Consider the following 15,095-nt stretch of genomic DNA (forward strand, 5'->3'; position numbering starts at 1 on the left):
TGCCCTCGGCTGTGGCCCAAGGCTCCCTGCCCTTTAGCCCACACCATGGCTTTTAATTTTTTCTGCCTCGGAAAATGGAGGAGACAGACGAGTTTTTCCCCTCTCATTGTCTCATTGGCCACGCAGAGAAATCTCTTTACCCCACAGGTAGGCTATTCGGTGTGGATTTATTGACTCCAGCTACCAGTTGTGGAAACAGAGTTTTTCTGCCTCTGTTGATTGGAAAATGGAGGAGACAGACGAGTTTTTCCCCTCTCATTGCCTCGTAGGCCACGCAGAGAAATCTCTTTACCCCACAGGTAGGCTATTCGGTGTGGATTTATTGACTCCAGCTACCAGTTGTGGAAACAGAGCTCAGACAGCCCAAGTGCAGGGGATCAATGTCATGGCAAAAGCTGCCTTTTATCTAAACCCACACTGCTTTGGCAACTCTTTAATACCACAGACGATTGCTAGAAATGCTCATGCTGTCTGTGTTTGGCACTTTCTTTCCCTTTCTCCTGTTTTACTACATAATAAAACAGTTTCAGCCTCATCCCTTTGGCTGTTTTGTCAGAGGGGACTCAGCTGGCCCAAACCCTCTGGGCTCCAATAGTCAATGTGCATGGCTCTGGCCACAGAAGAAGCAGGCTGCTTTTGCTCCGACTGACCGTGAGCGATGGACTGACTGTGGGTTTCTCTTGGCTTAGGATTTTTGATGGCAGGCAGCCTGTGCTGATCGTTTTGGACCTCATCCTCATCAAAAACATCCTGGTGAAAGAGTGCTATACCGTTTTTACCAATCGCCGGGTACGTACCTAGTCCTGTGCTTTCCTCTCCAGTACAGAGTGCATGGAGCAAGAAAGAAACTGTTTCTGCTTGGTTTCTGTTGTCTTTCTCTGAGCCCTTCAGCAAGTAGTTGCTCTCTGTTGTGCCCCAGTTTATTGATGGTACCAACAACAAAACTAGGGAGGTGTAGAGGCCACTGTGGCTGGGACATGGGGACATCAGCCTGGATGTACCCTAGGACTGATGTCATTTATGACTCTTACACTTTTATTTCCATTTCTGTTGTTTGCTGGTTGAGGTAGACCTGATAGGACTTCAGGGGCGAAGTCAACACTTCGTGGTGGGGGGGGGGTTTGGCATTGCTGTCATGTTGAAGGGGGCTGGAAACCTTCACCCATCTCCATGTATAACCGTGTCCCTTTTGCTGTAAAATTCTCCTTGTGCAGAACTCCAGTCTGAACGGGATCCTGGAGTCGGCCATCAGCGTGGCTGAAGATGAGAAGTGGAAAAGGATTCGCACTGTGCTGTCTCCAACCTTCACCAGCGGGAAGCTGAAGGAGGTAAAGCAGAGGCCACTGGTACTTTGCATCAATAGCTGGAGGAGGACTGGGCCATTTCCAAGTACAAACCTTCCCCTCAAATGGGAAAGTCACCCCATTTGTCAAGACCACATTCATTAGCACCTGCGTTGTTGGGTGCAGTTCAGCAACACGGTGGCTGTCTACCATAATGGGGAGGGAGTCAGGAGAAGGGTACAGGGGGATGAAATGGCTCACAAGGTATTGCAGGCTGAGGCTGTTGGCCCTATGACCTGTATTTTCTTCTTGCTAAGCACATCACTCAGACCATGGATGCCCACTTTCCATGCACTTGGAAGCCATGTTCACTCCCAGCTGGAGTGGAGGCTTAGCTGGAATGGGAGCTGCGTGTGGATTTTGGGAGGAGAACCTTGCTCAATTATAGTCAGATGAGCTCTGTGGACTGGTTATTAAGATGAGAGAAAGCAATGTCTGAGGCCTGGAAACGATACCTTCCCCATGCCTGCCCTTCCTCAACAAGGCAAAGACTGGGCAAGTCGCAGAGGGCAGTGTGGAGTTGCCCAGCCTTGTTTGGTGGAGGTGAAAGAGTCAACAGTGCCTTCTGCTTTGGTTTTCATTTCAGATGTTCCCTATCATTAACCACTATGGTGAAAAATTAGTGAAGAACATTGAGAAGAAAGTGGCTAATGATGAGTTCATGACCATGAAGGAGTAAGTAACTGTGTGGGGCTGACAGGAAAGAGTTTGTATTCAGTGTGGGGAAGGGGCCATTTTGGAGAGCCTTTTCCATCCTGCAGCGTAGATCCCTTGTCAACTATGAAGGCAAATTCCATAGCGGTCATGGGCATGGTATGTTCCTCAGCAGTGTGCTTGCTGTGCTCTGTTCAAACGGGGTGGCTGTGCTCTATTCCCCGTTTCATTTCTCTGGGGATGTATTTTGAGGAAGGAGTAGGGCCATTCCAGAAGCCCTGCAAGATATGGTATTTTTTAATGCCATTTTTACAATCATCTCTTTTACAGACGGAAATCAGAATACAGTCTTTGTTACCCCGGACCACAGTGCTTTCCAACTGCAGCCTAGGTTTTTGACACTGAGAAAAACTGGGGGATGAATGCAACTGGGGAAACTTGGGAAAGTATAATGCCAGTTACTGCCAAATCAGGACAGGACCTACTATGTTAGGACTCTGCACTGAGTCCTTGATTAAAAGAGATTCCCTCTCAAGGGATTCCCTATCAAGGATTGTTCCTAGGTGGGCTCTTATTCACTACGCTGGTTGGGTTCATCCCATTCACTCTCTCTTCTTCTCTTCCTAGCATTTTTGGAGCCTACAGCATGGATGTGGTGGCCAGCACTTCTTTCAGTGTGAATATTGACTCCATGAGCAACCCCAATGACCCCTTTGTCACCAACATTAAGGAATTTCTCAACTTCAGTCTCCTAAACCCTGTGTTCATATTCTCAGGTATGACACAGTTCATCTCATACAGCCCTGAATCGATGTCAGAGGTGGTGACCACCTGCATTTCCTGGTAGCTCCCTTAGTAGCTCTAAGTCCTCTTTGCCATGTGGGAGCTGCTTAGCGCTTTGCAGGATTAGATTCACCCTAGCAGGTCTGTAGAAATATTTCCCCAGGGAAACCACAGTCAAGATTTGTATAACCCATGTGGGTCTTTGCAGCATCCTCCTACAAGCAGAGACCCTGTTTACAGAGACGCGATGGAGAGCTGCTCTGTCACAGAGGGCTGCACTTACTGTGGCGTTGTGGCCATATAGTGATATATGGAGGAGATTCTCAAGTGCTATTGCATGCCAGCCATGGTTAGGTAAAAAGAGAGCTGAAGGAAACAAAAACCAATTTTTTGGGGTCAGGGTCCAGGTTTACCCCTCTCCTTTCTATGCTTTGTGCCAGTTTTTAGTTTCTTGGGCCCCTTTGAGCTAAAATATATCGTTCTCTTCTCTCCTTTTAGTGTTGTTCCCCTTTGCTATCCCAGTGATGGAAAAGATGAATGTGACACTGTTATCCTCAAAGGCCATGGACTTCTTCAAGGGCGTCTTCATAAAAATGAAGAAGGAACGGGAAAAGGGCAGCAGCACGGTGAGTCCAGCCCAGGTGGCCTCTTCTCTTCACTGTGCTGTCCTTCTGAGTGCAGGAGGGACCTGGTAGCATCTTCAGAAGCTGTGGTGTGTCGCCTACTCTCCATAACAGCTCCCAGCTCATCAAATCTGGGGAGGGCCAGAAGCATGCCCCACCTGGGCTTCCATGTGGAGAAAGTATCTGTGTTCGCAGAGGGTCTCTAGTCTGAACCTCAACATGCATTGAAGCCATGAGACTGCTGGTGGGGCTGCAAATGGAGCAGGTGTCTCAGCAAGGAGCTTGTGCTAGACAAGGTTTGCCTCCTCCCCACCCACATCTTCTCTGACTGCCTCTGTTTCTCCGTAGGACCGGGTTGATTTCCTGCAACTCATGGTTGACTCGCAGTGCTCACATGACAGCTCCAAGTCTGCTGAGACTGACTCATACAAATGTATGTCTTGAGATCTGTCCTCCTCTCAGCAGAAAGCACGGTAGTTCCTCGTGCGGTTAAAGGAAGGAAGTAGGAGAGGATTTTAGGCATTAATCCTACGCGAGATTCAAGGTCTCAGTAGTTGGGCCGTAATGATGTTTATCACATATCAGCCATATTTTATTATATCCCATTTCCTGGGATAAATCCTGAGGTCTGTTTGTGCAACAAAGAGCAAACAGAGTGAATATCTCCTTACTCCCATTTCTTATTTTATCTTCTCCGAAAGCCAGCGAAGTTGGCTGTGTTTCATAAAGCACACAAAGCACATATGCTGCACGTACCTTGCTCATCTGTGAGCTCATCTCTGTTCCTCATCCTAGGTAAACTGTTAGATTTAGAAAATAATGGCTCAGCCAAGGCACAGGCCCAGTCCATCAACCTCAGTCAAGGCAGGATGCTTGCAAACTTTTGAGGTGCCAGGACAGGGTATTTGTACGGCAGCCTGCAGTGCAGGCTGCATCCTGGCAGCGCTTGGACACTACTGCAGTACCAGCGTTAAATCCTGTATTTTCCTTATTAACAATGCCACATTATGCTCAGGGCTACTAATCCCTCAGCAGCGCAAGGCCCACCTCGTGGCTTAGAGGAGCTGCTGGACATCTCTTCATCTCTGATTTTTCCTGGCATGTGCCCCTATTTTTTTTGGCCCAGGAGCATGGTCCCAGAAGATAGCAGAGACTTTCTGAATCAGGCTCAGGCTGCACATACCCTGATTCTGCTCTTAAAGAAAGCAATGTTACACTGCTGATTTTGACAGCAGTTTTCTGGCTGTACAACAGTGCCAGACCCTCCCCTTTGTGGTACCAGAGGGTTAGCTGGATGTTTCCTTTGCCAACTGTTAAGAGGTATGAATAGCGTTGCCTAGATTGATGAGTGGGATCCTGAATTCCCAAGGGTTGATCACTGTAGTTTTCAGCTTCTTGCATGTGCTTTTATGCCTCTTTTCAGCATTAAGTGATGAGGAGATTCTGGCCCAGGCTCTTATCTTTGTCCTTGCTGGTTATGAGACCACTAGCTCCACCCTCAGCTACATATCATATAACCTGGCCACCCACCCTGACGTGCAGCAACGACTCCAGGACGAGATCGATGCAAACCTGCCCAACAAGGTAAAGGAAGGTGGGGAGATGCTGGGGTTGTTCCCACCTGTACCTTGTAGACCCTGAGCCAAAAGCCAGGTTGGAAACAAAACAGAGTGGAGGAGGTGCTGGCACTGAGATTTCCCCTCCTCTGGTCTCTGATGCCTGAAGGGGAAGCGTTGCGGGGGTGTTGGGGTGGGGAGCGAAGTCCCGTGTTCATAGCCATCCTGATTCCTCTCCCCAGGCTACTCCCACATACAACGCCATCAAGCAGATGGAGTACCTCGATATGGTGGTGAACGAATCCCTCCGGCTCTACCCCCCTGGGAGCCGGCTTGAGAGGATCTGCAAGAAGACGGTGGAGCTCAATGGTGTGACCATTCCAAAGGGCGTGGTAGTCATGATCCCAGCCTACGTGCTACATCGTGACCCGGAGTACTGGCCGGAGCCAGAGGAGTTCAGGCCTGAGAGGTGAGGGACAGGCAGGGGGAATAGCTGCACGCTCAACCTCAGCCCTGGGAGTGGAAATGGCAGGGAAAGTGGGGAATGCATGATTATAACATTTAAATTAGGCATTTATCATTGTCTGACATCTAGTCCCAGCATTACCGTGAGGGGAGTTTTATGATCTACATCCATAAACTGTGCATGGAATTTAATTAACTGCATTGAAGGGAGCGACAGTGAGAGCAGCTCCCAGCAGCTGTAACACTGAGGGGTTTATGGCCAGATATTAAAACAAGAGCCATTGGGTGACTGGCACAATGCCGTGCAAATCAGCAGTGGAAGGGCAAAGACAGGTAGGAAATAAAACTTAATTTTCAACTCAAGTTATGAAAAAATCCTTGCTTAGGAGTCTCTGTCAGACCCTGCGAAATGAGGCGATAGCCCAAGGCAGACCCAGGAGACCCTGGGCCTGCCAGTCTTCAAGTGGCACAAAGACGCTGAGGGCTGGTCCAGAGAGAGCAGGACCAGATCTGTGCCCTTGCATCAGGAGTTGAAATGCCCCTGGAAGCTAACCCCAGTGTGGAGATGTGATGACTTTTGAGACAAAACGTGGCAGCAGTATCAGGCAGAAGTTAGGGAGGGAGATGGGTGCTGCTGAAATCCCCTATGGACCCCTACAGTCACCTCGTGTTGAATGCAGAAGGAACCACTCAAATGGGAGTACTCTCGCAATGGGCGTGTTACACCAGTTGCTCCAGTAGCTGCATCCTTACTCCAGTTGACAAACTGGGCATGGGTAGCTGGACAGGAGCTCTTTAGGGATCACTTGCCTTGCTGGGAGTTCATCAGTGGGATGTGCTGGTGTCTCAGTAGTGAGATACTTCACTGCTGACTTAGCATGGCTGAGGTTTGTACCTGGACCTCAGGCACCGGGAATGAAAAGCTTTCTGACATGAAAACTAACTGATCACTAAGCAGTATTACTGAAACTGCTCAGCGGCAAATTTCTCTGTGAAACTGATTGTTCTTCCCTGTTTTTCATGATGAGGAGAGGAATGGCTGGCATGTCTCAAAGGCAACCTTCCCTTTAGTCACACAAGGGGAGAACGTCTTTGTGTTTGCTCAGTCCTTTGATCTAAAGGGAAGACGTGAAGCTGTGGACCTGTGTGGTTTAGGGTTGGAAATCCGGGTTTAGTTTTTGAGCTGAGAGGGAGTTCTGAGAAAAGTGTAGCTATGAAATCCATTAGCATATTTCAGGTATTCCCTGTTCACCTGATGCATCTGGAGATGCACAGCCAACTCCAAGCAGCAGGATAAAAGCAGAGGCATAAGGTACCTATTGAGACAGAAATAAGGGACTTAGCTGGGTTCTTCTAATACATACAGAAACACAAAAAGCTTTTGCCTTCCCAGACCTCTCGTCACTTCAGATCTGAAAGCTGACATATCCTGGAACAGTAGCTCTTTCTAACTTTTTTTTTTTTTTTGTTATAAACAGGTTCAGTAAAGAGAGCAAAGAGTCTATTGACCCCTACACCTTCCTGCCATTTGGGGCTGGCCCCAGGAACTGCATAGGAATGAGGTTTGCTCTCCTCATCGTGAAAGTGGCTATGGTTGTCCTGTTGCAAAACTTCTCATTCAGAACCTGCAAAGACACTCCGGTGAGGATATGGGATGATGTGTTTTATTACCTGCCCTTTAGTCCCACTGAGATGGTCCTGCACGCTCTCTTGCCTACATCTCAGGACAAGTAGGGAACTTTCTCACATGCACATTAAATACCTCTCTTCCCCAAGGAGTTCAGAGACCACTGAACCTTGCCTGTAGACTTGGGTTTTACTACTTCACACAGAGATCGGGGAGGAAGATTTCACTGTGGATTGGAGAGGCATATGGGAATAACTGCATTTAAATCTTCTCAGTTAATTTAAATGGTTTACCACAAGTTACTGATACATTTTTTTAAGCCTCTACAGAAGCAAATTTAATGTTGGTGGAGTATGTCAGGCTGAAATCCCCAAAGTCCTTTGCCTCTCTTTGGGTGTACCTAAGTTGTAGGGTGCTCGCTCCCCCATGGTGCACTGCCAGTCTGCCTTGACCCGGCTTAGGAAGACCCTGCTCCAGCGAGCAGAAAGGGAATATCCCCCCAGCCCGCTCCAAAGCTGCGCTTTGCCACACAAACATGTTTATTCTCTGTGAGAAATCCCAAGACACCAAAATTCATCTCTTACGGGCCACCAGGCAGTCTCTTAAAGGCTAACAATTTTCAAGCAAGCGCAATCTGAGCTAAATTTGAATTGGCGACCCTCTCCCCCTTTGAGGCTAGGCAGGATCCCTCCAGGTTTTGGTTTTGCCCGGCATCCCAGCGAATGCCGCATGCGGTACTGGTGGGACAGGCCCTGCAAGGTGGGGCTGTTTGACATAAAGTAAATGCGATGGCTGTTGGAAACTATATGTCAAGCAAGCCCTCCTGAAAACATGGCAACTCCCGGTGACTCAGAGGCAGGTAGCACTATGTTTGGTGTTAGTTTCCAGCCCCGACCCGGCTCTCTGCACTGACTGCTGCAAAAGCCTGTGCCATTAATACATTTCGTTCATGAGGCGAGCTTGGGAAACCAGAGCAGAGGCGGCAGCAAGTGTATTCAAAGGACATTTGTTGTAAGAAACAGAAAAATCCTTATTAAATTGTTACTTGGCATGGGTGCTCGGCTGGAATCTCTGCAGATTCAGATTGCAACTCAACTAGTAACCTGGAGGTGAAAGACTGTAATAGTCCATTAACAATGCAGTGACCTATCCACCCTCCCCCGAGTCTAATGACATTTTTCTAGTCCTCTGCAATCCATAAAATTGATTCTTTTTATAACTGCCTTTAATTAAAAGGAGACGAGTTAAATATGTATTGTATTATTGGTGCCCATAAGTTTATGGGGCTCTTTCAGCCCTTTTTTCTACAGAAGATGTCATGTACATGAGATAAGAGCGGGAGGGAAAAATTCATGCCAGAACATCCCCTTGGAATATGTATATGGAAGCTGCAGCCTCCTCTCACTCCTCCACTGATGGCACATTGGGCTCCGAGCCACATTGCTTAAATTTCCCGAAACAAAGCTTACTGGGATATGGGGATTTTAATGTAGCTTGTCGGGCTGGGGGTGTATCACCTTTGTCCTGATGGGGAGAAGGAGAGCTGGGATACGAGCAGCATCGAATTGACGGGGGAGACTTGGTAAAACTCTCTTCCCTCCCCTGCAAGATGACTCCTTCCAACACCCGCTTTAAATGTTCTTTTTATTGAGATTTCCAGCCTACCCATGGGAGCCTCTTGCTTTTCTGTGTGAGGATGCTTTTTCTTTAGTATTCAATCTGAGCAGCAATCTTAGTTTCGTTCTTCCCGGAGAGCTTATTGCTTCTCCAGCTCCCATTACGATCTAGCTCCCCTTAGCACTGACACACTTCAGCATTAAACAAAATGGCACTGCATGCCCCTCCTTAGCTGCAGCTCCCCAGGTGGATTTTGGCTGCTTTTCCCTCCACGTGCAGCCTGTTGATCAGTGCACCGAGCTCTTCCTACCATGCCATGTGAAAGCCAGAATTCACTAACCAGTTTACTCAAGAGCTGAGGGCTATTAAACCCTAGCTCGTAGCTGTTTTGCATGAGCAATAGTGATAGTCCTGCTATAAGTGCACCTGTAAGTTAGGAAATGCGTTGAAAACAAGGGCTGGCTGAGATGTATGTGGGCTGTAGGGGTCCTGTCAGTGTCATGACTGTCCTTTTTCCCAGCTTACATGGCTATTTTGGTTTTTTGCCTCCTGCTCAAGATCCCGCTGGTTCTGAACACAAAAGGTTTCATGCAACCAAAGAAGCCCATCGTCCTGAAGATGGTCCCCAGAGCCCATGCTGATCTGGAGAAGTGAAGGAAGCAGGAACAGATCAGAGGCTGCTGTTCGATGGTGCCTCCTCTAACTCTTGAGAGGAGACTCAGGTTGATGTGTGCGCTGTAGAAATGTCAGTGGTGCAACCCCCCATTTCACAACAGGGCTTGAGGGGTTTGGCCCAGCATAAATACATGAGCATTATCCTAATGAACACGAGCCCCAGGTCCTGCTGTCCCTGATCACAATAGGCATTTTGCAAGACCATTTGCACTCAAATTATTTGGGCATTTTTTTCTCTCCCTCTGAAGAGGTACTTTTCTAAGCAATTTGATTCCAGACACTGTCAGTCTCTTCTGGCAGTGTAATTCAAATCAAGATAGGGAGAGCAAATTGCACATAGTTAAGTAATGCTACCATTGCTCCTATTCCTACTGCCTGCTGGGTGACTCTGTATGTCTTCTGGTTTTATTCTTGTGGGAATGCAGAGTTGTCCAGGGCTATTTCCTCAGCTGTGTGCTATGACCCTGACAAGTGTTAAAGTGGTCACATCCTTGCAGGAATGAATGCCTGCGGCAAATTTTCTGATGCTGATTTATTTAGATTTTCTTATGGTTTTAGATGGCTTTTGCATGATTCACATTGCAGATGAGTTAACTGGAGGAGCCCAGAGATAAGCAGTTACTCCTAATGACTGGAGATTTGCAGAATGGGAGAGAAGTGCCCTGCCTGTTTGCTTATTTTACCATGGGCGTGCAGCCATCTCCCATAGAAGGGACTGTCAACACAGGCACCATCTATACTGCTGTCATAACACCTTTTAATCTCTGATTTATATTAGGCCATTGTAAGACCAGCTTAACTGAATTAATAATGATGCAGGGTGCAGCACTGAGAGCCTTCAGATGTCCTGGAGAACCCTAGTCAGGAAGAAAGGTGTTGCCTTCGGCTATTGAGAGCTGGAAAGTCTTGCTAGACTTTGTCATTTTTGTAGATTCTAGAAGACCTGTATGCTCACATTTCATATTATTCCTCCAGAAACTGCTACTGGAGGGCTAACTGCAATAAAAAGCTCACTTACCTCTTCTGTAACCAGCTGATGCCAGTCTCTGATTCTGTTCTTTCCTCTACACACAAGTGAATCCATCTGTAGGGCTCATAAGCCATTGGCCAGACAACGATGTGGTCTCATCACGTCTCCCAGCTGGGCTTCCTCACTTCTTTGGTGGGATTCTCAAAGGAAGTCCCTCTGCCTCAAAAATCAGTGCCACAGAGTGGAGATAGAAGTCCTCTCTTGCAGTTCATTCTTCCACCGTCACCTTGTAGCACCACAAATTACTGAGGGCACAGCCTTGCTGGTCTCAGCCAGCATTTGTCTTTCTGTGAAAGCAGAGGGCTTTGATTCCAGCATCTGCTCCGTGCTGCAACCAGCTGACTTCATGCAGGGTGTAAATGCTCTCCATGCTCTCTCCTAAACACCTCATGCACCTGCTTCAGTGTACCCTTCCACAGGAGGATGTCTTCTGCTTCCAAGCTGTCAAATTTCAGCGCTGGGTGAAATACTTGCATGTGCATATGTATCTAACCCAGTCACTACCATGTATAATGCTGCTTGCATTCCTAGAGGATGAAAACTCATCATATCCTGAATGAATCCAAGGCGTTACCCCATGTGTACCATCAGTAGTAAGAACTGCTTCTGGAGGTGCGGCGTTTAAGATATCCCAGTCCGAAATAAATAGCTGAGCAGAGCCATTGATGGTGTGAGGTGTTTTCCATTGCAAAATTGGGCTGAGGAACTTTAGTCGCCAGACAGGAGGTTTTATATTGCTTTTGTATTCTTAGATAGATAGATATATTCTTTTTGTATTTCCTTTCTATATTTTTGAGGAATTGAGTAGAAAACCCCAAAAGAGACATAATAACCTTTCTGCAGTAGATTAAACTCCCCTGCGAAAGACACCCTTGCCTGGAAGCGTAAGGGGAAGAGTAAGGCTGCTTCTCTAGAGAGTCACCAGTGAGCTGGGTGAGAGGGTTAGAAAATTCCCAGCAGCTCGGGCAGCCACGGCTTCCCCTTCTGCCTTCGTAACCTGCAGCAGTGCAGCTCCCTTCAGCCACCAATGTACAAAAGTGACAATTTGTCTTCATTTTCAGCTGTTACTGTCCCTTTTTTAAAGCCATGGCACTGTGTTTGACTGTGATGGCACATCTCAGGGGAGAACAACAAAATATAGAAGCAGTCAGAGCCCTGGAGAACAAACAGCCGAAAAGTGCCTGCACCGTCACAGCGGTTCACAAAAAGGGGCATGGAAAATCCTCAGGTCTCTGCCTTGAGAGGTGACCGAGAAGATGAGGGTGACAAAGTCACACACAGTGTCACAGGTCAGGGATGAATTAATAACCTTGCTGGAGCAAAGGCCATAGCTTGCCCGGTTGGCAGCGAGGGAAGGGTTTTGCCTCCTCGCTCCACGCCTGTGGTGGAATTAATCACTCACATGCAAATGTCAACACTACGGAAAACATCCTTCAGGATAATCTCTCTCACAAAGCTGCTTAACATTTTGGTAATATACAGTTCACTTGCAGGTGTCAAAGGATTTCAGCCTCTCTCATCTCTGTTCAAAGGCATCTTCATCCGCTGGCATCCCGTGCCGATGAAGCGGGTGAGCAGGCTGCTGCGACCAGCAGCACCGACGTACCCGCGGAGAGACCGACCGGCGAACGCACAGCCCTGCTTTATCTCCCGGCACCTGCGCGGGACTCTGGCAAGGGACAAAATGATGCTGAGGCGTGCCAAATCTCGTCTTCATTTCACTGACTTCGGTTGTGCTTAAGAGCAGAAAGTGCACACCTTTGCCGGTTCCTACTTGTCTTAGAGGGAGGTTTGCCATCGGATTTTGGCTTTGTGGAGTAGCTGGGGGTGACCTTGCAGTGGGGAATCACTCGGATACAGTGAGTGTTCCAGCAGGCACAGCACACAGGACACTGTTTCTTGGCTTTATTCCAGACTGAGCAGCTATTTGGGGGTTGTTCTATGTGAACCCTTTCTGGTCCGATTTCCGGGGGTAACGAGCATGCACCACTCCCCCGTAGCTAGAGGGAAATAGAGCTGTGCTCTTCAACAGCTGCGTGCCTCAGTTTACCTGCATGTAAAATTTTTTAAAAAATTTTTTACAGCTAGGCAATAGTGAGCGTTGGCGTGCATCCACCTTATGCCATGCTTCGATTCAGATCACAGCAAGGTCACAGAGTGAGCAAATGGGTTTCCTTTTGGATGACGCTAAAGCAGAAGTGCTTCAGCTTATCTAACGTGCTCCAGCTGCTGACAGCTTGAAGCAAGTCCCCCTAAAAAACATATAGGACGAATATAGGGTCCTCAGCATCAACTCCTTTGCTCTACATATCCCCCTCCTATAGCACAGCACCACTTCTTAACACAAACATAGCTTCAGCTTAGCAACAGCTCCTTCTGTAAGGATAGTTCACCATCAAGTTGCATCATTCAAATCTGGCCCCATTCACTCATGCTTCAATTATTTAGGCTGGTTTCAAGTGAGACCACCCACTTGCACTTAACATGGTGCTCACTCATTGAAGTTGTATCGCTGTCAGGCTTAACGTGTTCGAGTGCTTCGCTGGCTCTCGGTCCTCTGCCATCGCTGCGTGAGTTGGCGAGCTGGGGGTCCCCCGGCCGGTCCCGGGTAGAGTGGTCGTGCCTGGCGCAATTTGCAAGGCGCTTGGAGCTTTCCTGACCCTGACCCAGGCTTGCATAGAGGTTGTCTGTATTATTGCTGCTGGTGCTGTACTGGACCCACTGCTGAAGAGAGACAGGCCTCCGGACACCCTTATTGAATGCTCGATTTGGTTAAAATCAATAGAATAATCAGCCCACAGAGTCTGCCTAAAGGTCAGGAAGCGGTGATTTTTTTCCTGCAGCAGCTTTGCTCCTGAGCTTTTGTTTTAGTGTGAGAACTGTGAGCAAAAGCACTTCAGCAGGTAGGTTATAAAAGTGCTATGACTGCTGGTATTAAGCTGAAAGGCTAATGTAAGAAGTGCATAACACTTCTGTGTTATGTAACACTGTGCATAACACATAAGGTCTCCTAAAATAGAGAGGTAAATTCTTTGCAGCGCTCATTTCTTAGACAACTCAAAAATGAGCTGGTGACGGACACGGCACAGGCTGGGCTGGAGTCCTGCAAGGCAAAATGCAGAAGAGCCTCAAAGAGGAGTCAACCATCTCTACCAGGAGGTAGAGGATGCCAGAAGAAGGGGTGCCAGACTGCGGGATGGGAGCAGGTGGAGAGACCCCCTCTTTCTCACCCCATTCCATCCCAGGGCCCCAAAGTTCGTCCCCCCCACCCTCTCCCATCTGTCTGTCGCACAGACACACCTCTGTGGCTCTTCAGTCCCGCCTGTGCCAGCAGCAGTCATATGCGGTGTCAAAGGACACGACAGCATCACCTTAACAGGAGGACCCGTCTTTACACCTCTAGTCACTCAGGCACATGTATGCTATCGGCTGGACACACGACTTACCGTGGACTGAATTTGCAGAAACACTTTGATCTCTCATTTTTAAGCCCAGTGATTCAGTCTCCCACAGAGCTAAGGTAAACGGCTGCGATGCTGCTTCGGTGGATTCAAGGTCTCAAGTCAAACAGCAGTCATTTAACCACTCTTTTAAAGTTCATATCATTTGAATGTCATATGTCAAACTGATGCTACTTCCACTGAAGGCAAATAGATGTTTATTCCCCTCGCAGCTGGCCAGCAGTCTGACATTCATTATTGAAGCCTTGCAGCTGCCAGGGATTGAAGCTACCTGTAGGAGCGCGTCTGTCAAAGCCTTCCACCTCTTAAGGGTTATTCCCTGTAATATCAACTCATACGTTTTAGTTCTGACTCATTTTATAGCTGCCATAGGTTTGCAGTTGTTTTTTCCTATGTCTGGGCAAGGTCAGGCATTGTTTTTTGCCCATTCCCTCCAAAATTATGTTGTTACCTCATTTTTCATGGCTTCTCCTGGGTTCAGACTCACTGTCACTGTGCACCAGCCCCTGAGGTTTATGATGCGAATGTTCCTCTGCTTGGTCTTATGGGTGTGGGCGGCTGCCAGCCCACAGGACCACAGTGCTGGTGGCCCAGCCACGGCGTCTTGATGCAGCTTCAGCCCACCTTGGGGCACTGCAAATTCTGTTTCTGGGGAGTAAGTTTATGCGTGAAATACCTGATATTTTGCAGTTTATTGGGCATTAAAGTGTTCAATTGGCTGCAGAGGATTTTACAGAAAAAAAAAAGACAACAGGGATGATCAGATTCGTTTCCATTTAGACAGTGCCCTGAACGTCACAGAGCAATTTACACCTGTACGAAGAGCCTGCGGAGTTATATTGAATCAGACCTGGAGCATTTTACAGCCACTTTGCACGAGCATAAATGATAACATAAGGTGCAAAGGAAACAGCCAGCCGGACAATTACAGAGCGTCTTCACACGCCTTATTAATCCTCATTACAGCCCTCTGTGCTGAGACTCGGCATCTTCCCTTCATCCACAAGGGCCGGCGAGGCTGTGGAGCCAATTTAGCCACCTGCCAAACTTGCAGTATCTGACTGCTGATATCAGCGTGTCCTTGGTCCTGGAGAGCTGGCTGCTCCTTGCCAGTGTCTGAGATGCATCTTGCTGAATTACAGTGATGGAGATCACAGCTGCCTCCTGTCCTACCAGGCTTCTGAGCAACCTGTGATGTTATGCTCAACTATATGTATGTCTTTGTCTATTTTTTTTCCCTAAGCTTACCTCCATAGGTATC

General features: G+C 47.9%; 1 protein-coding gene across 1 annotated transcript in view; it reads left to right on the plus strand.

Annotated features, from left to right (window-relative positions):
* LOC103904874 (cytochrome P450 3A24) overlaps positions 1-10,375 on the plus strand; it is a 13,762-nt gene extending 3,387 nt beyond the window's left edge. Inside the window, exons 4-13 of the mRNA XM_009286404.1 lie at positions 690-789; positions 1,215-1,328; positions 1,930-2,018; positions 2,625-2,773; positions 3,279-3,406; positions 3,752-3,836; positions 4,827-4,987; positions 5,202-5,428; positions 6,903-7,065; positions 9,227-10,375. Coding sequence (XP_009284679.1) covers positions 690-789; positions 1,215-1,328; positions 1,930-2,018; positions 2,625-2,773; positions 3,279-3,406; positions 3,752-3,836; positions 4,827-4,987; positions 5,202-5,428; positions 6,903-7,065; positions 9,227-9,322 — 1,312 coding nt within the window. The 3' untranslated portion in view covers positions 9,323-10,375. The remainder of the gene's footprint in view (positions 1-689; positions 790-1,214; positions 1,329-1,929; positions 2,019-2,624; positions 2,774-3,278; positions 3,407-3,751; positions 3,837-4,826; positions 4,988-5,201; positions 5,429-6,902; positions 7,066-9,226) is intronic.
* Positions 10,376-15,095: the final 4,720 nt, after the last annotated feature.

The sequence above is a fragment of the Aptenodytes forsteri genome, unplaced genomic scaffold, assembly GCF_000699145.1.
Source record: "Aptenodytes forsteri isolate BGI_AS27 unplaced genomic scaffold, ASM69914v1 Scaffold55, whole genome shotgun sequence".
NCBI classification, from domain to species: Eukaryota; Metazoa; Chordata; class Aves; order Sphenisciformes; family Spheniscidae; genus Aptenodytes; species Aptenodytes forsteri.